The sequence below is a fragment of the Macrobrachium nipponense genome, chromosome 33 (genome assembly GCF_015104395.2).
Source record: "Macrobrachium nipponense isolate FS-2020 chromosome 33, ASM1510439v2, whole genome shotgun sequence".
Taxonomy (NCBI): Eukaryota; Metazoa; Arthropoda; class Malacostraca; order Decapoda; family Palaemonidae; genus Macrobrachium; species Macrobrachium nipponense.
This window is the reverse complement of record NC_087219.1, coordinates 32,749,863-32,775,684: the sequence shown is the minus strand read 5'-3', so window position 1 is coordinate 32,775,684 and position 25,822 is coordinate 32,749,863. Positions and strand designations below refer to the sequence as shown.

The 25,822-nt window shown below is 38.6% G+C and overlaps 2 protein-coding genes across 7 annotated transcripts in view; one reads left to right on the top strand and one right to left on the bottom strand.

Annotated features, from left to right (window-relative positions):
• Positions 1–3,434: 3,434 nt before the first annotated feature.
• LOC135203068 (putative inorganic phosphate cotransporter) lies at positions 3,435–18,975 on the top strand. 5 transcript variants are annotated; one of them, XM_064232673.1, is made up of 14 exons: positions 3,435–3,555; positions 5,539–5,640; positions 6,632–6,834; positions 7,704–7,937; positions 8,141–8,228; positions 10,114–10,340; positions 10,458–10,607; positions 10,935–11,067; positions 11,616–11,857; positions 12,645–12,774; positions 13,287–15,226; positions 16,939–17,030; positions 17,161–17,269; positions 18,343–18,975. In XM_064232673.1, the coding sequence occupies exons 1-11, from the start codon at positions 3,528–3,530 to the stop codon at positions 13,301–13,303; spliced, it is 1,554 nt and encodes a 517-aa protein (XP_064088743.1). In that variant the 5' UTR covers positions 3,435–3,527; the 3' UTR covers positions 13,304–15,226; positions 16,939–17,030; positions 17,161–17,269; positions 18,343–18,975. The 5 variants fall into 5 exon arrangements, with proteins under 5 accessions (XP_064088743.1, XP_064088740.1, XP_064088742.1 ...); XM_064232670.1 differs by having other exon boundaries at positions 13,287–15,252; XM_064232672.1 differs by having other exon boundaries at positions 13,287–15,256.
• Positions 13,230–25,822, bottom strand: part of LOC135203069 (SAGA-associated factor 29-like) — a 53,709-nt gene continuing 41,116 nt past the window's right edge. Inside the window, exons 7-8 of one of the 2 annotated variants that reach the window (XR_010311854.1) lie at positions 21,165–21,405; positions 13,230–13,384 (exon numbers count right to left, since the gene is read on the bottom strand). Coding sequence is in view for 1 of the 2 variants with exons in the window: in XM_064232676.1 (XP_064088746.1) it covers positions 21,221–21,405 (185 nt within the window). In the remaining variant the exon portion in view is untranslated. Of the gene's footprint in view, positions 13,385–19,026; positions 21,406–25,822 lie in introns of those variants that run through there. The other variant, XM_064232676.1, reaches the window with a different exon arrangement.

Here is a 25,822-nt window from a genome sequence, read left to right as displayed (position 1 = left end):
CATCCGTCCTTGCCAGGCACCCCTACCCTGATGCTCCTACCTTTCCTACTAGCATGCTAGTAGGCTGGGAGGACTGCAGGCGATCGCCAACCAACGGTGGCAATCGAGCTGCAGGTCTGGACCAGCGGCTTCTTGTGGAGAAAGCTGGACCAAGGAATGTGTCAGGGGAGCTGTTATGAGCTCCTTCCCTACCTACCAGCAGAACCGGTAGGCTGGGAGGACTGTGATGATCATCAACTACGGTGATGGTCGAGTTGCTGGTCTGGACCGGCTGCTGGTCTGGACCGGCTGCTGGTCAGGACCAGCCGCTGGTGGTCTGGACCAGCGGCTGGCAATCATTCCTCGAGGTCGTTGTGCTGATGAATCAGCACAATGACCTCAGCAAAATTCCTCTGGATGTCAGGAGTGCTCGCATCTTGAGGAGTAGGATCATCAAGCCACTCCAGCAAGAGCGATTCCCGAGACCCTCCTCCTTCAGAGGGAGGAACAGCGGCAGACCCCTCCCAGTCTCCTCCTGCCACTTGCGCATACAACCTGGTCGATCCGAGGACCGTGCCTGGCACGTAGGACGTCGTGGCGGGATCGTGGGGGGGGCACGCCCCTCACGATCACTCCTTGTTATCTCGCCCTTCCTGGTGTAACCCAAGGAAGTTGGAGGAACAGGAGAGGAAGACCTGACGCTCCCCCCTCGCTCACCGGCAGAACTGGTGTGCTTGGGGGACTGCAGGCGATCGCCAACGGTGGCGATCGAGCTGCAGGCCTGGTCGTGCCGCTCCCCTGGGGCGAGCGGCTGGACCGAGAACATTTCTCACGGCGCGTCGAACCGCTGGAACCAGCCGAGGCTGGTTCCTGTGATCGAGGGGACCTCTTACCAGCCTCCGACCGTGGTAGGTCTAGGACCGTCACGGCAACCCTGGGAACCAGCTGGTCGCTACGAGAGCGATCGCTGGTCTAGCGAGAGTCACCTGAGCGACTCTCACCAGCCTTCTGCTCCATGCCGCGGTCCTGGCGCCGAGCAAACTCTGGCGTCAGAACTTTGGCTGTACGGTCTCCCGCGGGAGACCGTACACTCGGAACCTCTCGCGAACGAGAGGCCGAGCCGGAACCTGGCAACACCAAGCGAGGAAGTAACAGTGTTAACCGGTACCCCTCTGGTCCCCGTCTTCTTCTTCCTTGCGGAAGGAGAGACGGGCTCTGTTCCCGAAGGAGCAGGAGGACCAGCAGAAGGACCCTGGGCCCTTAGAAGTTCCCGAAGGAGCCTTCTTAGGGGGGGAGGAGGCAGCCTTCTTCTTCTTTTGCTTGGGAGCCTTAGAAGTCGAAGGGGAAGAGGCGGCAGCAGACGACGAAGAAGACGATGAAGACGACGACGACACCTTCCTCTTCTTCGTCAGCTCTCGCAGGACAGTTGTCAGATCCTCCATCCAGGACGGAGCCGGGGCAATTGCCGAAGCAACACGACCCGGCCGCACCTGTCCGGAAGGACCTGCATCTGGGGCAGCAACACCGTGGACTGGAACGACGTGGACAGGAGCGGCAAGAGTGGCAGGACCAGCAGCAGGAACAGCAGTAGCGGCAGGTACGGCAGGTACAGCAGGCAAGTCAGGTAAACCAGGAGGCTTAGCGTCAGCCAACGACATCTGGGTACCGGCGGCAGGTCCAGGGATGAGCTCTTGGGGCAGCAGAAGTCAGGTCGCGGCCGCACGGCAAACCCGGGCAGCGGCGGCACACCCCCCCTCGGTACGGCGATCGGCCCCTGCACAGCGGCTGTAGGTGAGACAGACACCACATGCGGCAAGTAAACCAGGTGAGGAGGGGCGGCATACCCTGGAGTCGACAAGTTGGTTGTCGTCGTGGTCACCGCACCAGACCCCGCCAAAAAGTGAAGCAGCCCCTGGACACTCGGCACGCCCTGCAGTCCCAAAGACGCCCACATCTGACCAAGGTCATCCCTCACGGCAGAAGCACCTGTGGAAGCAAAAGTCGGGTAAGTAGGAGGAGTTCCCCCTCGTGCGGTGGGGGCGAGCCCCACCCCGAACGAACGGAAGACCCCGAACAAATCGACGTCGGGTAACGAGCGCCCTGCAGAAGGTATTTGAGGTATGGGGGAAGAGCCAGGAGAACCCGCAAGTGTTGGAGATGCTGGGACAAACAAGTCTAGAGAGGCAGCTGAGGCAACTTAAAACTTTTTCTCTTCCCAAGTTTCTTGGTAACAACACAGGGAATCCATGACTCCTCTGACTTTACTTTTCTTCCAAGCACTGCCATCTTCATGAAGAGTCACCTTTACTCTTTGGAGGCATGATTAAGGGCACAATGCTGCAAAATTACAAAAGAAACAACACAACACAGAGTTCACAAAACTCGAACGGTGTGCAAGTGAACGTAAGCAAAGCGTCAGCTTCAGTGCAATGCTTGGTGATGACATATTTTTCCACTACATTCAAAAAAATTGTTCCCTCGCGACATTTGTATTAACGACACAAACGTCGGAAGTCAAACAAGTGTTATTTGATCATTTATGGGGGACTGCGTTGTAACCACAAAATGTCCTAGGTCAAGACTGTCAGGACTGAAGAGTGCCTGTATATCATTAGGGAACCTCCTCTTATTATCAGCAGCTGCAATCATTGTTGTAGATTTAATGCCTTAGTAAATGGATAGCAATCAGCCCAGTGGCATCTTTCATATCACCAATGGAGAAGAAAATGTTTTGGATATCTGACCTTTCATGACAGAGTGGGAAGCATGCTCAGTAGAAGATAATTACCCATCCATCTGTATCCTTCCTGCACACTATCAATTCATTCTTGATAAGCAATGATTCCATAAAATGGAACATACATTCAGCTCCCACCGAACACAAATATGTCTTGAGTACCGTATAATCAAAAGAACTAAAGAAAGTAAAGAAAAAAGACTATGAAAAGTAGAGCAATAACAAAAATGGTACAACAAATATATCATAGGTGAATACAGTAATTATTTTGCAGTGATCTGAGTAATTATTTTGCATTGATCTGGGCATGTGGAGAAAATGGGAAAGAACCAGTTTACTGTGAAACAAAAGTGAATTGCAGTGTATGTAAATGTGGGTGAAAGGATGAGTTTTTGTGTAGCTAGATGAAACAGAGGATGAATTTTCAACACAAGGTTGATAACCGAATCTGCAGTTCAAGGATGAATCTACATGTACTAATGCCCCTGGCACCATAGTAGACAGGTGTGTGTGTGTGAGTATATGTATACAGTATAAACAAAAATACTTTCAAGCCTTCAAAAATTACAAGTTCACTCAATTAACATATATACTGGTAATCGTCATTACACTTTCATCAAATGTCATTCTTAGTCGTCATCCCCTATCAGAATGATAACAACTGCTGATAAAAAAAAATGATAATTATAATCACCTAACTTTTGGAGAGCAGTTATCAGTAAAAAGGAGACTGAACATATGTGTTTGGTGTGGATACAGTTACCAAAAGCAGTAACACTTCTCCCATCACAAGGGATAAACAATATACTACATGGATAATTATGGAATTGACAACAAAGGTTATGAATTTTCTATGGATAATTTAGCTCTTCACATGTCTCAAGACATTTCATAGAATTAGTTTATGGTGTACATATGCATGTATGTTTTTCTACCTGAAAACACAGTGAATGACTTGAAACACTAGTGTGCTGCTGCAAAACAGTTGATTGCTTAGAAAGAAAGTATTTTCCCCTAGGAAGGAAGTTAGCCTTAAATGACAGAGAACCTCTTTCTTTTGTGCTAGTGGTAAACCCTTAAATACTGTTGTAAAATGGCAGAAATGAACTGAAGAGTAAGGAAATTACAGTTTGTGATCTGGTAAACTTTAGTAAATAGAAAAGAGAGGACAAAATTCTTAGAATTGTGATTTTCAATGTTAATGGGAGATCTCCCACAACCCTACCCTCCTCCAGCCATGACTTAACTTTGGAATGACCAACGATACAGTGCATGGAATGGAAAAGAGGATAAAATTTAGGCCAAAGGCCATACCCTGGGACCTATGAAGTCATTCAGTGCTGGATACAGTGAATGTGTTGCTGATGTAGGCCCCAAAGAAATTATAGGGCAAGGATTTAGAAAAATGATACATGAACATCAACATCACATTTTCTTGCTATTCATACTCAGTACTTTGCTTGCAATAACATTCACATCATGTTGATGAAATATTAACTTTCACAAATGTCAATCATCACGGTTAGAAGGTATATGACAAGAAGTACACATCACTCCTATTCATTCAAAATCTACCATCAATTTTGGGCTGCCAATGAGGGAGTGGCTGCAATGCATTGAAGACATGCGCAACCATTCTATATTCTTTGGAAATTTATTCAAAGATAAAAAGAACATATATAGCCATTAATAAAATATCAATAAAAAGTTTGTATATACTATATACCGGTTGCAAGGTAAAACAGAATATAAGACCAAATAGTAGTGATACGTCGTACTCAGTCATTAATTCGTTCCAAGACACACAACTTAAGAAGTAGAAATCATTCTAGAACCAAAAAGGCCTTTAAAAATTACTTGGTTACCCGATAAACCCTTATAAATGAACCCATAATGTCACTCGTACATTGATGCTGTACATTAAGTCATTCAATATTAAACTATTTTGCTATTCTTTTTTATATAGAAAACATATGCCTACTTATTATAAAAAATGTAAAAAACACCAAAACAAAATTACATGTATGTAGCACAGAGTGCTGTAAAGCACTGTAACTACCTGATATGTGATGATGTCTATGTGCTTGATGGGCCAGAGGAAAGAACAATGGCAGCGGTAATGTTTTCACCATTTTCGTAGGGTTTTATCACAAATATCCTTTTTTCTAGTAGAACAGCATTAAGCTTATTAGCACTAATACTAAGAACTTTCTTCAAAATAAGGCATTAATTATTCGAGACAAAAATTCAATGCAAATAAGACACTGCAATTAAGGTAGTACTGTAATATGAACACAAGCACACATTTTAATTTGCTCCCATGAACTAATGATGGAACTAGTATCTCATGTGCTACAATAAATTTTTTATATTCTGAAGCTTGTAAATGGTTTTCTTCTGTGCACACATTACGTATATTAATGTACAGTTATATTATTTAAGACTGATGACTGAACACTGAAACAATATATGTATAACTGTACCATGCATATAACTGAATGCCATGCAATTATGACAATATTTTTAACATTTTTAAGCTTTTGAGTGATTTTATCCTATAAAACTCATTACTGTATTGTATATTTTTGAAAATTTAATTCTATGACTTGCCCCTCTTTTTATTGAGTTTTTATTCTGATTTTAGTGGTCAAACATTTGTTGTCGACTTACGTAAGATACATAAATGGTTGTAAGCAAATTTTTATTTTTCCTTTTACTTTTTTGCTAAAATCGTAACATTGAAAATGCCTTAGGTCTTAACAACTTAATTTGAGCATTACTATAAATTAAGAATGTCACTAACTCTGTGCATCTTTCTACAGGGGCTGAATTCACTACTGAGGAGTCAAATTCCAATGTAAACATTACTCCTACCTTGACCAGCGCTGATATCAAGAAACAGCAAAATGATAGTCTGGTTACTGGTAAGAGAAAAAACTTTATAATACCTTATTCTATATAAAAATGTTTTAATGATGACAATCTCCAATGAAATGCAATTTTTATTTGCATACTGTAATTCTCTTGTGTGTATTAAACAGCATCTGTGGGTAATGTTTAGCCTTGCCATCATCCACTCCCAACCCAGTGGCCACTATATAAATATAAAAAATTAAATTACCATGGTCTGAGCTTCAGGGTGAAATGTATGTTCCTAGGGTAGTGATTTCCTGTACTGACCCTCTCCTATATTACCACTGTTTTTTGAGATATAGAAAATTAAACTAAGATGGTTTTGGGTATGTGATGAGAATGAGAATATGAAATGTTAATTAGAACAGCAGTGGAGATGGACACAGCAGGACAAAAACTAGTATGAGAACCATGAAAATCATGAAAGTAGTAGAAATGGCAGGAAAGCCTACAAATCATGAAAGTAGTGGGACCTTTTAAAAAAAAAAAAAGCCCAGAAAATCCTAGAAATTGCAGAAATGTTTGGAAGGACCAACAAATCATGGAAGTAGACCAAGAATAGCAAGAAAGCAGAGAAAATCACATCACTAGCAGGACTGGTAAAAAGGCCCAGTAAATCATGGAACCAGAACTAATAAGAATATTCCAAGAAGTAGGATAATTAAGAATGCATAGAAAATAATGGAAATAATAGGAATAGTAAGTAAAAAGGCCCAGATAATGATGAAAGTAACAAAAGTAGCAGGTTGCACAGAAAATAACTGATGTGGCAGGTTAGCATAAAAGATAGAATAATTATGAAAATAGCAGGTCTCATCTGAAGACCCAGAAAACCATGGAAGTAGTATGACCTTTAGGAAGGCCCAGAAAATCAGTGAAATAGCAAGACTAGTAAGAAGGCCAAAAATATTATGGAATCATTACATGGCATATCAATGAAGTGGCAAGAATATTAAGGGCAATAAAATCAGGGAAGTAATGTTAACCTTTCTTTCCAACCAGAGAGCAGAGGGTGGGGAGCTCGACATACTTTATGCGTGATGATCTTCGCAGCTTGCTGTGTGTCCTTCCTGTCAAGGGTGAGCCTAAGCATTGCCATTGTTGCAATGGTATCTCACTCCTCCAATGCGACCACGCTCAACTCAAGTGTATCCGATGTGTGTCCTTTGCCAAACATAACAGATGATGATAGATCAGATTTCTTGGTAGGTAGGAGGAGCATTCTCTTTCCGTTTCCCTAGCAGTAACCCTTTCTTTATGCATTTTCTCAGCAGCTGTTCTATTTATTTCAAGGGCAAAACCAGCAACTACAGTCTACTACAAGTCAATGATTTGGGGGTTCATTTTCATGTTTTCATTTCTGAAACCAGTGGATTTAAATCAATTGTCTTAGAAGATCTTGGTTGTATCTGAGGGGAAGGGCAATTACTTTTAATGGCTTTTACAATGATGAATAATTTGAAGCAAAATTAATGTTTTATTCGTTAGAAAAGTTTAAATATAATTCACACTGTTCATCAGATACCAAACAAGGTCTATTCTAAACATTGTTCATCAAACTGAAATTATTTCTGGAGAGAGACAAGCACAACTGACATGACAAAAGTCTATCAACTATTAGACTGAACTTCAAAAAAGGCAACAAAATGGGACAAATAGCTATACTGTAATAACAGAACTCCATCAACTGTTTTGAATGACTAATTTAAAGCTTTTACCACACAGGTAACATGAAGTGAGATGAGAACAAATGAAATGATGAGACCCCATCAACATTTAGACTGAATATCCTTGATCTTCAAATTAAGGCAGATTTCAGAGGAATTACTTAATCTGCTTTTGTTCTTGCCACAAGAAGGTGACTTTAAGTGGGGCAAAAATACTTGCACTGATGAGACTTATACATGTAGACTTAACTGTTTTATTTTTTCTCCAGGAAGGCAAATTCAAATTGGATAAGTAACGTATGTTTTGATGAAACTGCACCACAGATAAACTGAATAGCATTTTTCTTTTAATAAGGAGGAGACTAACAGAGCTGAACTTCAACTAAGTAGCTTTGTTCAATTTCCAGGAAGGTGAATTTGAGTGGGATGAACCAACGCAAGGGCTAATCCTTGGAGGCTTCTACTACGGGTACTTAGTCTCAAACATCTTCAGTGGAATTGTAACAGAGTATCTTGGAGGACGTTTGGCTATGGCAATAGCTGTCTTGGGATCATCTTTGCTGTGCCTTATCAATCCAGTGTGCGCTCGCATCTCTGTAGGACTCTTTATTGCTGTTAGGGTTCTTGCTGGTCTTCTGCAGGTAATGTCAGTCTATTCAGAGATTCTGTTATTCAACCGAGTTGCTTGACTGAATATTGAAAAAAGGGTTGCTTTACTAAGGAAGAATATAATCTTTTCAATGAATGAGTAAAGAAAAAAAATACAGAACTGCTACTAGGAGAAGGCGAACCTCAAACACAAGCAGGATTTTAAAAGGATTCACAAATAAGGACTATTTTTCAGGGTCCTCTTGTGAGTGCAACATTTTTCTTGATGGCCAGCTGGATTCCACCACAAGAGAAGGCTAAACTTTGCTCAATAACACTTACAGGTGAGAGAGAGATGGAAATGTCTGATCTGTAGCACTTACAAGTAACAGAAAAACAAAAATGTTGTTTTAAAGGTTAAGGAGATTCAAGACTGTTTGCTCAATCAATTATAAGTAAAACAAAAAAATTTTTTAACCCAGTAACACTAAAAGGTGACATGGTCATAAAAATTGCTCAGTAACCCTAATATACTAGGGAGAGCATCGAGCATGTTTACTTACGTATCGACAAAAATGTCTGCTCAGTAACCCTGACATATGGGGGAGGGAGAGCAACAAGAATGTTTATTTAGCAATGCTGACAAGTGATAGAGAGCAACAAGAATGTTCATTTAGCAATACTGACAGGTGATGGAGAGCACCAGGAATGTGCTCAGTAACACTGGCAGGCAAGGTAGAGCATCAAGAATGTGCCCAGTAATACTGACAGGTAGGGGAGAACAATAATAACATTTACTTAGAAACCCTGACAGGAGAATAACAAGACAGAGTTCTCAAAACATTGGCACACCAAGGAGAGCAAGAAGAATGAGTGCTCAGCAGCATAAACAAAAATGTATGTGAAAAAATAAAAGTAAAGTTGATTTAGGTTGTTGCATTAAAGTAATACTGTCTTACAATGATGTAAGTGACAGCTCTCTGGTTTTGGGTAGTATGGCATCATGGTATCTAAACAGAATTTGAATTTTGGTGTTCCGCAAAGCAAGTAGCACATCACTCAAGCAGCATTGGCACTGTTGATGCTAATGCTTCTTGAAGTGGTGTTTTTTTACGGAGGAAAATATTCACAACAGCATCTTAAACTCAAGCATTCTCCTGTTCTTGTTTTCTCTGATTTCACCTTACAAATACAGGTATGGAGAAACAAGTCCACAGTTATGTATATGTACATACTGTATCTTTTAAAGATAAATATGTACAGATCGCTTTCAGGGATCTGTTCGATTCCCCTTTTCAGGATGAATTGACCAGATTCCTGAAAGCCATTTGTACAGATTTACCTTTGAATATTTGCACATACTATACATGACTGGATTTGTTTCTCCACTTTAAGACACGCTACCATGAGTATTTTTTTACATACAGGTATCTCAATATTTCAACACCTTATTTTAGAAAAATGGAAAGTACCCTCACACCATACCTACTTGTCCTTAAATCCTAGGATGGATAAATACTAATACTGCATCAGACAAGGTATTTTACAAGCAAATGTGCCAACAGGGTGAGTGAACTAATGCCCTTTTTATAATGCAGTTCACATCAGGGTAAGTAGAATCTGGAAGAGCATTCCAAAGCTTGGCTGAAGAAGAAAAGAAAGAGTTACCAAACTCTGGAATTTGAGGACTGCTGACTTCCAGCACAGCTCACCTGGTGTCATAACTATACATTTAAATGTTGAGTTATTACTCATAATGAGTATTTTATCAAATTTGACCTTTGCCAAACTTTAACCTTTAACATATTTGATCATTTTGAAGAGACAGCTTCAAAACTGACAACACAGGACCAGGATAAGGGATTGAAAGCTCCAACACACCTGCAAAATAATGGAAAATGCTGCAAACAGCAAAAGCCACTCAATTGCTTTTATAGAGATATTCTTCCAACTGAGGCCTAGTGCCTTGAGATCAAGGGACTCCTCCAAACTGTCCAGTAAATAAATCACTGAAATGAAAGTGAGCTGTCACATGGGATGGGAGGCCACAAGACCAACAGCCTTTCAATAAACAAATGACTTTATAGGCATTTGATTATAAATAAATACCCTTCCCAATACAGATTTATTCTAGAATATGCATGCAATCCAGGTATTCCTGAAAGAAATTTACTCTTGAATATGCAGTGAAAAATTCCAGAATTAAAAACGTATTGTTTTCTTTCACAGGCAGTTCTATAGGGACAGTGCTTTCTATGGCCCTTGGAGGTCTAATGATAGGATCTAACTTTTTGGGCGGCTGGCCTTCTGTGTTCTACGTGTTTGGTGTCGCTGGGGTTCTCTGGACCATCCCATGGCTACTGTTGATTCATGACAGTCCAGACAATCACCCGTCTCTATCTGCAACTGAGCTCAGGTACATTAAAGCACAAGGATCAACCCTTAAGGGAGAAAAGGTAAGAAGTGATCAAATGTTAATAATTCAATAGCCGCTTTGATGATGATTCTGGCAATGTAGGGCAAGATAACTATCCATGAATGATATCATAAAATTATATTCTCCATTTGCGCAGAGAATCAAAATTCCTTGGGGCAAGATTGCTACGTCCCTGCCATTCTGGTCTCTCATGGCAGTGGCTTGGGGGAACAACTTTGGGTTCTTCAACCTGTTGACAGAGATACCCACCTACCTCAAAAATATACAACACTTTGGAATACAAGACGTAAGTTTAAACGCTCACTTGTCGTTTAATCTTTGAAAGAATGATGCCAAAATTAAGGTACGTATGTACCTCTCTTGTAGCTTTACTTTGCCTTCCTTGCAGGCATAAAATTATGCAATTGATAGCCTCTGCTCTTTTCTATTAATGACATATACATAGCATTTATAGGCACCATTAAAATATGCACAGTAAAGATCACCTACACAGGATAGATCACTCATTCAGAGAATGTTTCTTACATAATCAACTCTTGTAAAAGTCGTTACTTTACTAAAAAAGTTTATGTGAGCCTCTAATAGAGCACAACACTTTTTTTCTCCACTACAGAATGGCCTATTGTCTGCTTTGCCATACATAATATCAACTATCTTCAGTATCTGCTGGGGACAGTTTGCCAGTTTTCTCCTCAGAAAAAATGCACTCTCCATAATACAAGTTCGCAAGCTATCCAGCAGTATAGGTAAAACCTTTAGGAATTTTGATATAAAATGATACCTAAAAGACTAGATTCTTTGTTGACAGTACTGGTGTTGGTCAAAATATGAGAACATTCATATATACATAAGCAAAAAGTCTTTTAACTTGTAATACAAGTTTCTATGCAATAGGATGCTCATATGTGAGCAGTTAAAAACTGAATGGAAATAATAATAAAATGGTTACAAAATAAACAGATAAAAAAAAATTTATACTACTATGCATTTAATAGAAACATGAAGGAAAAAAAGGCCACACCCCTAATTCAGTGATAAATTGCACATGATTTATAGAAGTTTGTAGCTAGAATTTTTCAAGTGGTTGTTCAATTTAGGAATAATTCCCATCATTAATAAGGTAATGATGCCTCTTTCTCCATACTGTTTGACATCTTCCTTTGCCCAACAGAACGACAGATTTGGATTACTGGTTTGTCTTTATTTTTGTTCCTTCATTCAAAAGTAACTATCCCAAAAACTGTGATGAAAAGTAGCCACCAAAAAAGAATCAAATCCTTCTTTTCTTCCTCAGCTATGTTTGGTCCTGCATTAGCCCTAATCACTATCTGTTTTGCGGACTGCAACTCTACACTAGCAGTCGCTTGCCTCTGTATTTCCGTTGGGTTAAACTCTGCCTCTAACAGCGGGGCAGACATCACCGAGCAGGAAATTGCGCCCAATTTGACGGCACTACTGAAAAGCATAACCAACTCAATTGGCTCTGTGGCTGGGATATTAGCTCCCTCCATCACAGGGGCTATTACAGCTGGAAATGTAAGAAAATGCAAGACCAGTACTTAATGAAAAGCTTTGCAGACTTAATCCAATTTCTTAACTTTTAGGAGCCACTTAATGCATGTTGAACGAGATACCTTTGAAATGCCAATATGTTCATCTTTTCTTCTTGCCAAAACTTAATTGCAGGATTCTTGCAATTCATTTGGTGATAAAACCAAGAAAATTACCAAAAAGTGGGTCAAATGAAGGCAAAAGTAGCTAATTAAAAACTTGTGAATTAATAAATCATATTAAGTTTGTAAAAGTCAGGAAATTATTACATTCACAAATGTTTAAAAAATTTTGTACTATTTGAAATAAAAGAATCACATTGTGCTGCCTTAAACTTGATCATCAATATCTAGCTTGGGGAGAAAATAGCTCACATTAATGGAATATAAAAGTAGCCCTCAGATTATCAGATACTTTGTTGGTCTGGTCTTCTCATTAGAGGCATAACTTGATAAGTAAAAAAGACCAGACAGTAACTTCACACTTGAGCATTCAAGATATCCCAGGGCAAACATTGATCCCACAAAACTTATAAGCTAAGCTAATCTGTACTTGACAATTCTTATTTGATTTAAAAGAATTGTCTGACATGCATTAATCCTAAAATAAATATGACCTTGAAAAAACTGTACTATTAAAATTCATGAGGAAGAAATTCTGATAAACTGGTATCTGATGATCAGAAAGGCTCATATACGAGTATAATCTTTCACTGTAATCTTATCTGTTATTGAATAATATTATTTCTTTCTTCTACGACTGTCATTCTCAGCAAACACTAAGTGCTTGGCGTACAGTATTTGGAATATCTGCCCTAACGTACGTGATATGTTGTATAATCTACCTCATTTTCGGGACAGTTGAAGTTCAATCTTGGAACGAGCCTAAGCAAAAGCAGAAAGGTTGGTCCCTATATTTACTTTGTGTTAAAAGTGTTTAATGTAGTAATCCAACAATTTTGTACTTTTTGTCAAATAATTTTTTTCTCCCTAGAAACCTTTAATATCACAGTGCAGTAAACTTTTATATGGTAATTTACTTAAAGACAAACTTTAATAATATTGAGATATAAATTGATCACTTTTATTCTACGTACAATATTTTCTATATATAAGTATTCAATATAAAAAAGCATAAACAGTTTTCAATTTGTATGATACGTGTATTCTAATTTTCAATTCAGTAAGTTTTTATACGTAATTAATATGCTGTATAGTTTTCCCATTTTTACGTAAATTTAATTTCTTCATTCCAAATCATATTTTCTTATTTCTATAACTGAATTACAAATACAACAACAATAATAATAATAACACAAACTATAATATATAATTCCAATTATGTATATTCTTTATATAACTGCTTTACTAATGGTTCTTATTTTTCTTAGCAATCAATTTTTCTTTTCTTTTAGAAAAAGACAGGTACTGAAACTATGCGCAACCAACCTCTATTTACTGGAATCAGGTCACTGAAAAATAATGGGCACAATTCCAACTCTTCAGTCCATCCCTGGAACAAACCGTAATGCTCGTCAGATCGTTTGATGCTTTTGAATGTGTTCCATCCTTGCTTATTATTCCTATTATTTGATAGATCTCCTAAACACTCTACATGCTTACAAGCCTCAGGTAATTTTTTCTTGCACTAATCGGCAAAGGTTTGCTTCAAATACTGTTAACCCTAAATTTTACCCTTACACTTGGCCGAGTCGTTAGCACTTCAGTCAACTCTTCTTTGTTATCCAGCTTGCGGTCATTACAAAAATATAAACTTAAAAATAGAGTAATTTTTTCTACTTACACTATTGTGACTACACTGCAAATATTAAATTCATTTAATAAAATTCTACAGATGATAATGATAATTTATAGCTTCATTTCCATACAGCTTTGTTCACTTGGGACAAACTGAACTATAACGTTTGCTTCAGTCTTTGAAAATATTTCACATGGTGGAAATGCCCTAACAAATGTATAAATATCAAACAAATCTTGGTAAAGTACGCATCATTTTTATGTGAATTCCAAGGGAACACTTACTGCAGATGAGTGGAGATACTTGGAAGATAAAGCACAAAAAAGAGGAGTGACAGAATTTCTCAAGGGCCTTTTGTATTAAAGACTTTTAACAACACCACTGAGCATAAAGAAACAAGTGGAATGGTGTAATATGGAAAAGATGATAGATTTTAGGTCCTTCTGATCATAACCTGGTGGAAGTAAGGGTGAATATATGTATAGTATGTTTAAGTGAGGAGGAAGTTAGAAATGTTACTATAAATACATTAAAGTTTGATAAGAAGGGAATGAGCATCTCTCTCTCATTCATGTACCCATTTACATGGAAATAAACACAAGTATACACATAACTTGCATAAATATGCCTATGCATATTAACTCGAATACATGTAAGCACATGGTGAGCCTGTGTCTGGTTGTACTATACTGAATTTTTGTGACCAGTTTTTCTTAAGCAAATTAACTTTAAAATGAATTGTAAACAAAATATTGTGAAATAAAAAGATAAGCTTCATAAAAGAAAACATGTTGGCTATCTCCCTAAGTATTTTTCAATAAATTTTGCAAAAACTATAAACAACCTCAAAATAAAGTAGTATGTGAATGCTGTGTCAAAAAGTGATAAATCTAATATAAAAAATAAATTTATCTACAAAATTCTTTTAAGTCTCTTCTTGTCATTAATACACAAAAATTACAAATTTTTCATCAATTTGTACTTTTCATAACTAACAACATTATGATAATCTTCTAGCGCCAGCTGGAAACCCGGTAAAATTAATAAAAACCTTGTGTGATCCAGGGACTATTGGCATCTGCACTTACTCACAAGGTATTTGGGAGCTCCCATAATGCCTTGGGCATCACAGTACTTTGAAGCAATGAATTTATGAGATTACAAACTTGAATTAATGAACAAAGCACAGTTTTCACCCTTTTTGTCATCTTTCTTTGTGATAAATTATGCATAAATAAATTTACCAGCAAACCTGCAAAACTGTTTTGTTATCTCTATTTCCCTCATGCTAAACTGTGCAAAAAGTAATTAAGACAACAAAAATAACTTTAAAAAGAAAACAATCCAAAAATAGCAAATTAATAAGATAAAATTGGAAAACAAAATACTTCAGCTGTCTATTTCATTGCCAAAAAATTGTGCAGAAAGTCATAATCAAGAATTAAGTAATTCTTTGCAGTTGTGCAACACAGGAAGTTCACAGCAAAGTTTGGCATTGCTTCATGGCACAGTGCCATCTGTCAAGTGGCACACAGTAGTTTTTGGCAAACCTACCTCTGCTGGGCACAATGTTCCTTGATTTTGTGAGAGAAACAGGTGGACCATACTCAGCTGAGAAGATTGTGTGTGTGTGTTCATTGCTATATAATTAATACATATACAAGATAGATTAAGCTTGACAACCAATATGACGTTTCTACAGTGGAGAACCTACATTTGGCCCAGTGAAAATAGCACAGTAAAACTGTTTTCTGTTTTATACCTCTTAAACAAGCAGAGGACAGACCACATAAATGTTGATTTCTTCAGTGAACCTGCACTTGGCTATGTGAAGGATCTAAAATTAGTTTTATCCAGTTCAAAACCTATGTGCTGAATCAATGGAGGATATACCATGTGTTGTTTTCTTCAGTGGGGAACTGTTACTTAGCTTAGTGAAGCACATAACTTATAGGAAACAGACTCAATATTCAAACATGAAACTGTCCAGCCCATGGCTAGCCTTTCTCACCAGGTACCTTACCAGTCTGAACTTTGTGGTAGTACAAAAGCCTTCAGGGTCTGGGACTAACTATATCAACCCTCTATTATATCATAGCAATCTTTTTATGGTACATAAGTGCCATTCTAATTATGATTAAATTCATCCAGAAATGGTATAGCCCAATAACTTTAAAATAATCACTAGTAGTTTACTCAGTAATCAAAAAGAGAAAATATCTCCCATAAAACCTTTAAAATAGTTTTACAGCGCAAGTTTTTCAGAAAAACGTAAATAAAAATGACTAAGAAACTGAAGCTCCTACTAATATTTCAAAATAAATTCCACACATAGATCCATGTATTATAATCGAACCCCTGTATGTGCGAGGGATGTATATCACAAACCCCTGCAAATGGCTAAAATCCACGAATACCTAAAACCCCTCTAAAAATGCTTAGAAATGCCTATTTTGATAGTTTTATCACAAAACGTGTATTTAGTCATGAAATAATATGAAAACACATTAATTACTGAATATTTCTTATTGAAAAAGACTGTAAATAGGCGAATTTTCTGCAAATAATGTGTACATATGTTCCATAGAGAAATCCAAGAGTTGGTGTGTCTGTGAATCCGGAACCGCGAATAGGAGGGGGTCGACTGTACTCGCGGCAATTGTTTATGGTGTTCATAAGTTATGGCACTTCTTCAATCATTCACAAAACCTTTCTGGTCCCTTTTTAAGGACCAATCTGTACTTTACATATTTTGAAATTATTTTGATACAAGTCTCAATGTGAAGAATATTTTATATTAAAATTATGGCATTTTGGTATAGTACATAAATGAAAATGCCAGCCAGGGGTATTAACCATTTCAATTTGGTCAAGATGTGAAAGCAAGAATTGGGAGAAGACAACAATTAGTTATGAATGACATTGAAATGACTGAAAAGTACAGCTACGAAGTGAAATATAACAGGGAAAAATATATGGGAAGACTTTGTAGTACAGCTACAAACTGAAATATATGTAACTGGGAAAAATATATGGAAAACTTTGTAAAAGGATTTTTATGTAATAGGGTCATATGAATTGGCCTCAATAACTCTTACTAAGTCAAGACTGTTTCATGTGCATACTGTTCAATGACAAAATAGGCCAATGTAACAAAATATGTAAATAAGAACCTTCACCTTATGGAATTTCGTACACATTAGCAATAACAAAATCACTATTTCAGTGCTAATGGTAATAATATTAATGCTAACTTCCATGTTTTTATTTTGAGATACAATCTAATCTCCCCAACTTGTATCACATAGCCAGAACATAATGAACCCGGTTTAAAGGAGAACATGCCGACTTACATGTCACCAATCGCGGAGACTGTCTTGGAGGTTGAGCAGAAAATGATGTAAGTACAGTGTTAACTTTATGTAATCTGATGTATGTAGCAATGAGAAAGATACTGTTCATAATTTCCTTAGAGTACTAAGCCTGCAAACTGTGTATTTAAGGCACTATCATTATAATTATTATTCCAGGGAACGAATTATACTGATTAATCTGAGGCTGAATATTGTAAACCCAGAGGTTATTGAATGGAACGATGATCTGAATCAAATGATGGAAAATATCAGGCTACGACGAGCAGTAAGTTACTTTTTTTTGTTGTGTGTAACACTGGTCCTGTATAGAATTCAATCACAATATGTATAAAATTTAAGTAGCCCTTGTTTCCTAACCAAAATATTGCCCTTAATACTTCAATCACATGACTGAAATCCTGCCTGAAGTAGAGGTGACAACTGACAATGGAACTAAGTGCTTACCAACAACAGCAAGCACTACCCTACAGATCCAGCCAGAAAAAAATGCATTTTAAATCTTTAAATGAATTGTGGTTATATTTAACATATACATAGTAAAGTCTTTTTAAATGTATTTTGTGAGTTATATGCTTATATGGAGGAAAGTGCAATCCTTGCTTAATTAATCTTTGTGAGAAGGAAGTAGCCTTCACACATATATTCCTATCCTTTGTCATTCATACCATAACATGATTCCACAAAATTCATTTAAAACCATGCAGTTCCATTAGAAAAAGTTTTGTGAGCTCTCAATGATGATGGATGAAGAAATGAACTATTAATCATATCTGGAAGTCAGTAGACACAGCAGAAGGTTGCTTCCTAGCAACACTGGCTGGTTTCCAATAAGAGAAGGCTCCCAGAACAGAAGATATAACCATCAAACAAGTATCAGTGGGAGACAAATGGAAATGGAGAGCCAAAATGGAAAGTCGAGAGCCTAAAGTCAATCAAGACAGAAAATTTTTAATTCTGAGGCTATAAATATTTATAGCTGATCCCCAGGTCTTCCTAGTCTTTCCCATTCCTCTATACAGAAAGACACATCTGCCATTAGTAATTAGTAATTGTGCTGATTTTCATCCGAAGACTTACAGTCTGGGGTAATATCAGCATGTGAGTGAATCCTGACCCTGGATAAAAAGCATGGCACTGGAAGATACTTGTACTAAATCATCTGTCCAGTGGCCACCCTTGATGGACAGCTGACTGCTCTTAATGGTTAATTAACACATGCTGATTTCTGACCAGTATAAATGTTTTCTTTACATTCATCAAATTTTATGGGCACAAACATTAAGTTCCATATCAACACATTCCCAAGAACCACTTTGACTAAAATAATTTTTCATGTAGGGTCTACAAGAGGTACCAGTACTACATGATCGTCCAGCGGAAGTTTAAGTACAAATGCACTCAAGTGAGATCACACCTTGTTCCTGCTGGTTTGAAGGTCTTCGATTTCTCCCTGCCCTTCAATTCAGAAAAAAATATCAGTACCTTTGATTACACTTACAACAGTAGACTGGAGTTGCTAACCCTTTTATTTTATTCATATTAAAGAAATGTACGCTGTGTGTCATTCAGTAGTTTTTTCTGCATGTACTGTTTCATTTCTACTTACTTTGTATCTCAGGTAATAAAATAGTTGGGATAAGACTTTTTATATCATTTTTTAAACAAAGGACAATAGACCGGTAGCTTCCTTTGAACTTGGTATTTCATTCTCGTCTAATGTGAAAATGGAACAATATGATTTGTTGGTTTGGACTGTTCCCTATAAAGCAATATGAAGAAAAACATCCTCCCTTGCAATAACTAGTCATGTTGCCACTTTTATTTAAAATGTTTGCCAAAAGTGAAACTTGGCAAAAGTAATCTCCAGTTAAATGTCAAGAAAGTTGTGTTAACTGATGGGAAAATCCAGACATACATAACGTCAAGACTAAACAATCAATTATTGCAGAAACCTCTATTATCAATGTTATTTCTGTAAAATATCTTGACTAAACAATTGATGTTGGCTTGAGCAACACAAAATAAATTTTTCATGTTTATTCCGAAAACATTAAACCTAAAAACATACAAGATTGGGCCTGACTCTCATATATAAAAATTTACTTTTGTATACAATACCCATAACTACAGTAATTACGTAGTAGTTGGTGTATTAATACCTATTTGTGGCAAGAAAAATATCCTTCTCATGACCAGACATAGTATTTATTCTTTGACTCATTTCCATGACTTAGTAATGGCTACTGCTTGAATGTCAGATAAAACATTATTTATTCTTCTGAGATTTGTGGCTTCCAAAAGTTTTGTGGCAAACCACACTGACCAATTATGGACATAGCAACATTTTTCTTAAATTTCTCACTGTAATTCTATATCTAAGTGTACAAATTTGGTTTTCATGTCAATTTGATGATAAATGTCTGTTATTTTTAGTACTCATCTTTAAAAATGGAAAACCTCAAGAAAAATGACATGACAAAATTAAAAAAAAAAAAAATGACAGATGTCATCCTAATCAAAATGGGTTCATTTTGAAACAGTAAGTTAAAGGGTTTAAGTCTGCATATGGTATCATGTTAAGGACATCTTTACCAGTAAGTGATACTATTACATTTTCTTTTCTTATCTAATTAATAAAAGTATTCTGGCAGTTACAGTAAATCTTACATTCACAATGCTAGTTTACTGGATACTTATTGTAGCAACATAAGTAGAGAGATTATCATTATTATTATAAAACAGATTAAAGAGAACACAAAGTCACAGTTGTATCCATCTATTAGATTTTTCTTGAATGACAAATGGAAATTGGAGAAAAGTAAAATCAAAGAAGATATATACTATCAGAACAGGAGAAAGGAAAGGCAGAAAACAATGCAACTAGAAGCCTCAAGAAAGCTGTAGAAAACTTTCAGTACTATCAACAGTGTGCCATTAATGGCACACTGTAGACAGTAGTATGTCTAAGATCATTATTAGATGAATTTATTTGACTATATCCAAATACATTTTGCATACTACTTATAAAGAGGCATGGTATTTGTTGTCTCACGCTTTGGCCAATCAATGTTAAAAACACCTTAACTTACTTCTCTCATAGGAAGAGTTATCACTTTTCATGATCCCAAATGACTAATATCATACTGGGTATAAAAGATGTAACAACTTCTGTCCCAAAATTTTAAAATCAAGTTATGCAATCTGTTCATAGCAAATACTTATATTTGCTATAAAGCTTTGTGGTGGCTATGCAATTGAGCCATTCAGTTTATGTGCTTACTGGCTGAGAGTAGTTGGTGATGAATTCATATTATTATAAATAATAAAATATAAAAAATACATACATGATGAGATCTTCAAATCTTATCAACTAATCCTACATTTCCTAAATCACCAGGCACACTTTAGCTGAATTTAAAATAAAATGTTATATATGTCAAGTTTATATACATTTAATTACAATAAAATGTCAAGCTACCATATTAAAAAAAATAATTATCTTTAAATTTCTTGTTTGGTAGGCAAGGAAGACTAAACACTAGAAATTCACATTTTCCAATTCTGTTGCTATTATGATACACTATAGTCTTCTGCAACAGTTACACTTCAATTAACATATCTGAAAATGTCTCTCCTCCTCCTGAGTCTGTAATACTTTAAATTATGTACTAAAATCTAAACAAATCTTCAGACTCCATCTAGTGCAACCCACATTCACTGATCTTTGATATGTACATACAGGAAGTCACAAGAGAGGCAGCACAAATGCTCCAGTCATTAGCAATATTTCTTGCAAAAGCAATGCTTGTGGGCAAAAAAGTTGGTTTTGTCAATAAACAAATTAAAAAATGAGTTTATAAGGCAAGAAATGAAGCAACAGATTCTTATTCTATCTAATAGAATTTTTTGATGGAAAACAGCTGTCACCCATTTTTATTACGTATAATTCAATATTGCACTATTCCTGTTGTTTCTGTAATCTTAAAGAAAAGCATTTCAATACATCTCTTTACAACTTCCATTTGCAAAGAGAATATACCTTGCAGACAACTTGAAAGTACCAAAAGAATGTTAAATGTATGATACCAAGACAGTTGTCTTTGAAGGAAACTCCTGAAAAAGACAGCAAATTACCAACACAACATCTGGAAAATACAAACCTATGAAAAACTAAATTAAATCAAGAGCATGACTCCTCTTCATCAACAGAGGTAGATCAAGATTTCTTTTTAACTTCTTTTATCTGAATCACATATCTCTGAGCAACCATCAGAGGTGGTGAATAACCATCAGCATAAGAAGGATCCTCAAACAGCACTTCATACTCCTCTGTTGCCAATGTAGGCAGGCGATTAATAATGGCTTTGTAGAAACATGTCGTCTGAGGGTATAAGGCCATCACTGAAAAAAAAAAAGTCAGGAAAATTACCTACATGCAAAAAGTTTTAAAGCATGCTTCTTTCAGGATAATACTGGATTACATAAATCTTTTAAAAAGTAAATTATATTGACTTTTGCATCTACCAAAGCCAACATGGAGACTAACTGATGCCTAAAAATGACAAATTTGTAACTAATTTGTATTTTTCATAACTTAAAAACCTGAGGTCTTAACATTAGGATAAATACTCAGCGCCAGCTGGAAACCGGTAAAGTTTAAAATAATTGTGTACGCAAGGGACTATTGGCATCTGTGCTTGGTCACGAGACATGTGGGGCCACCCACATACCCCTATTAACTTGTGACCCCGTTAGTTATTCTTCCAACCCAGGTTAGTTGATAGAGGGGTGGTTAGAGGTGGGCCTTTGTATGTTAAGACCTCAGGTTTGTAAGTTATGAAAAATACAAATTAGTTAACAAATTTGTCATTTGTTCATATACGAAACAAACCTTCGGTCTTAACATTAGGATAGACTTACTCTTGGTGGGAGGTAAGTACTATTAACCAACTGGGAGTTTGCCAGCTTATGATGGTACTCTCTTCTTACTCCCCTAAGTAAAGAAGGAAATGATATTGTTATTGTACAATAAAGTTTCATACATACTTACCTGGCAGATATATACTTAGCTATAGACTCCGTCGTCCCCGATAGAAATTCGAATTTCGCGGCACACGCTACAGGTAGGTAGGTCAGGTGATCTACCGGCCTGCCGCTGGGTGGCAGGAATAGAACTATTACCTTCTAAGGACAGATTTTTCTCTTCCACCTGTCTCCTGAGGGGAGGCTGGGTGGGCCATTCAATCGTATATATCTGCCAGGTAAGTATGTATGAAATTCTTTATGTACAATAACAATATCATTTTCATACATTCAACTTCCCTGTCAGATATATACTTAGCTGATTGGCACCTTTGGCGGTGGGTAAGAGACAGCTAGTTACTGATTAGACAGGTAAACACATACGTTGTAGGTAATAAATAAATAAAACCTTGGTTCCTATGTGTTTAGACGAAGGGTTGACCTCCTAGCTATTGCTAGGAGTCTGCTTCGTCTCAAGAGCCTCAGCGAGGATGTGACCTATGGCTAAGAGTTCTTGTAGATCTGTCAATGGGGTCTTATCCACTTACTTGACAGAATCTAATGGTTATTTGTCAAAGGGGTCCTATCCACTTACATGACAAAACACCTATGCCTACTGGCATAATTAAGGAGCACAACACCGATCCCGATCACCTGATCCTAAAAACACGAGGGTTTGGTGCTTAATTTGAAAGAGCTATCCCCAACTCATTTCAAATAACCCAAAGAAAATAGTATACTTATGTTAAAATAAAATTTTTAACTCACTAGTTAAGGATCAGTGTCGGCTCCCTATCCCAGCAACGTATCCGTAGACACGTAACCAAGAGAGAAGGATCTCTCATAGGTCAACTTGACCTCCTTCGTGCAAAGAGAAGACAACACAGAGTTGCATCTCCCGTAAATTACAGCTAATATGTCTCTCACGACATATTGTTATGGAAAGAACAAGAATTGTTAAAAGCTCGCACTTCAAGCGCTTTTAATTCTCAGCTGTTTGAAGGAATCATCAAGTTACTTAAGAAGTGCTTTAGAGATCACACTTTGAAATTGATCTCTTCTGGATGAAGCCTAGAGCCTGGCTTGTGCCTGGCTGGCTCCTCGCGCCTGGCTGGCGCCTCGCGCCTGTCTGACGCCTCGCGCTTGGCTGGCGCATGTTGGTTGCCTGGCGCCCGGCTAGCGCCTTGCGCCTGCCTGGAGCCTGGCGCCTGGCTGACTTCTCCCTACTTGCTGGAGCTTCGAGCTTGTTAAAGAGTCTCGAGGAAACTGGCGATGCCCACATCGGACACTTTTTCCGAATTATTTGCCTCTAGCGCATCTGCGCCAGGCTGGAGGCACGCTCCTTCTCCTCATCAGACAATGACAGTGTTTATTTGGACTGTCTTCCTCTGGCGTCTTTACGCCTGTTCTGGTATTTTGGGCGCTGATTGGCGCTACATTGTCCGAAAGTCCTTAACATCCACAATCGTTTATCAGGAGACTGGAGAATGGTGGAAGAAAATTCTTTCACTTTGAGCGTTTGGACTCTTCTGGTAAGGGGAGGTGATTGTAATCAGCTACATCCAGTAGACGATAACATATCTAACCGTACGAGAGATAAGTCTTCCTCCGAGGAGGGTCCTTCTTGAATACTTCCGTGCTCACGAGATCTCTTCTTACATGTTGAAGGGGTGTCTCGTTGCAGAATCTTCCCTATCCTTGCCCGAAGGAAGGGAAGAAGCCTGGAAGTCGAAGGAGACTCCGAGCTGAAATTGGGAGTACTCCTGATTTCTAGCTCTTTATTGTATCCCTCTGAACACCTTCTGGGAAGCATTTCGAGCCGTCATCGCATACCAAAGACTCTGTAGGCAAACGTTTGAACCATTCTACTGTAGATGAAAACGTAAGTACTCTGCCCAATCCATGAGCATGGCATCTATGGATAGGGCTCTGGGATCGTCCCCCAGCGCAGCAAAATTCCTCCATCCTCTGGATCAGAAACGTTAGCAAACAGGTTCCCCCTTGCGGCTTCCCCCAAAGAGACCATAGTTGCTGGCAGACTTGTGAATGAAGGGTCCACTCTGTTGGAAGGACCTGGTTTTTCCTGCTCCGTCTGTCTGCTCTTATATTCTTTCCTCCTTGAACGAACCTCGTCAGGAGTCGAATCCCTCTTTCTTCTGTCCATATCAACAGATCCCTTGCTAGTTGGTAAAGGGAGAAAGAGTGTGTCCCCCCTTGTTTTCTTATATAAGCCAGAGCCGTGGTGTTGTCCGAGTTGACTTGGACCACCATGCCTCTGACTTCGTTCTCGAAAACCTGCAGTGCTAAGTGCACTGCTAAGAGTTCCTTTACATTTCTGTGCCAGGCCTTCTGTTCTTCTGTCCAACTGCCTGACACTTCCTTCGTCCCTAGTGTTGCTCCCCACCCCGTGTCCGAAGCGTCTGAGAATAACACTAGGTGAGGGTTCTGAAGGGCCAAGGACACTCCTTCGTTTCTTGTCAGTGGTCCTAACCACCATCGTAAGTGGTTTTTGATACTCTCTCCTATAGGAAAGGTATCCAAAAGATCTCCTTTTCTTCTGTTCCAACTCCCTCTGAGATGGAACTGCAAGGGTCTCAGATTCAGTCTCCCTAGAGAGATGAACTGCTCCAGCGAGGAAAGAGTGCCCAGAAGACTGAGCCATTCCCTCGCTGATCTTCGTTCTTTCTCTAGGAAGACCGAGATTTTCTCCAACCCTTTCGAGATTCTTTCCTGGGATGGATACGCTCGAAAACCCCGAGAATCCATCCGAAATCCCCCAGATAGACGATAGTCTGACTGAGGACTGTGTGAGACTTCTCGAGGTTTACGAGCAATCCGAGAGATCTGGTCAACTGAAGCGCTATCTCCAAGTCCTCCAAGCACTTTTGTCTTGTCTGCGCTCTTATAAGCCAATCGTCTAGGTAAAGAGATATCCTTACCCCTTCAGATGTAGCCATCTTGCTACGTTTCTCATCAACGCTGTAAACACCTGAGGAGCCGTCGAGAGGCCGAAACACAAAGCCCTGAACTGATAAATCCTTCCCTGTACCATGAATCGAAGATATTTCTTCGACGAATGATGCAGGGGGACGTGAAAGTATGCATCTTGCAGGTCGAGGGAGACCATCCAATCTCCTGGACGAAGGGCAGAGAGAACCGAGTTGGATGTCTCCATGGAGAACTTTGTCTTCTCCACGAAGCGATTCAATGCACTCACGTCCAGGACAGGCCTCCACCCCCCCCGAGGCTTTCGGCACCAAAAATAGGCGATTGTAAAAACCTCGGGAGTGCGGATCCTGTACTACCTCGATGGCCTCCTTCTCCAACATTTGCTGCACCAGTCCAAGAAGGATCTCTCTCTTTACAGGGTCCTTGTATCTCGCCGACAGCTCCCTCGGAGTCGTCGTCATGGAGGTCTGTTCTTGAAGGGGATGAGGTATCCTTTCCTCAGCACTTGTAGGGACCAAGAATCTGCTTTCATTGAAGCCCATGCTTCCGAGAATCCCAGAAGTCTGGCCCCTACTGGTGATTGGAGGACTGGAATCTCATTTTGCGTTCTTCTTTGGAACTCTAATGGAAGATCTCCTCTTTTCTCTCCTCCTCTCTTCCTTGGGGCTCGGCTAAAAGCTCTACCTCGAAAGGGCTGTTGGGCAGGTGTTGACTCCCTCTTCGAAACAGAAGCAGCTGGCCTAGGCTTCTTAGCAGAATGTACCAGCAAATCCTGTGTTGCCTTCTCAGTAAGCGTATGGGAAATGTCCTTTACCAACTGAGAAGGAAACAGCTGTTTAGACAGAGG

Bases quoted from the DNA above. Each gene is read 5' to 3' on its own strand.
- LOC135203068 (XM_064232673.1), top strand. From the start codon at position 3,528: ATGGATAATTATGGAATTGACAACAAAG. The intron at 8,229-10,113 runs GTGAGAGAGAGA...TTTCTTTCACAG, and splicing joins TTGCTCAATAACACTTACAG to GCAGTTCTATAGGGACAGTG. The intron at 11,858-12,644 runs GTAAGAAAATGC...TGTCATTCTCAG, and splicing joins GGGCTATTACAGCTGGAAAT to CAAACACTAAGTGCTTGGCG.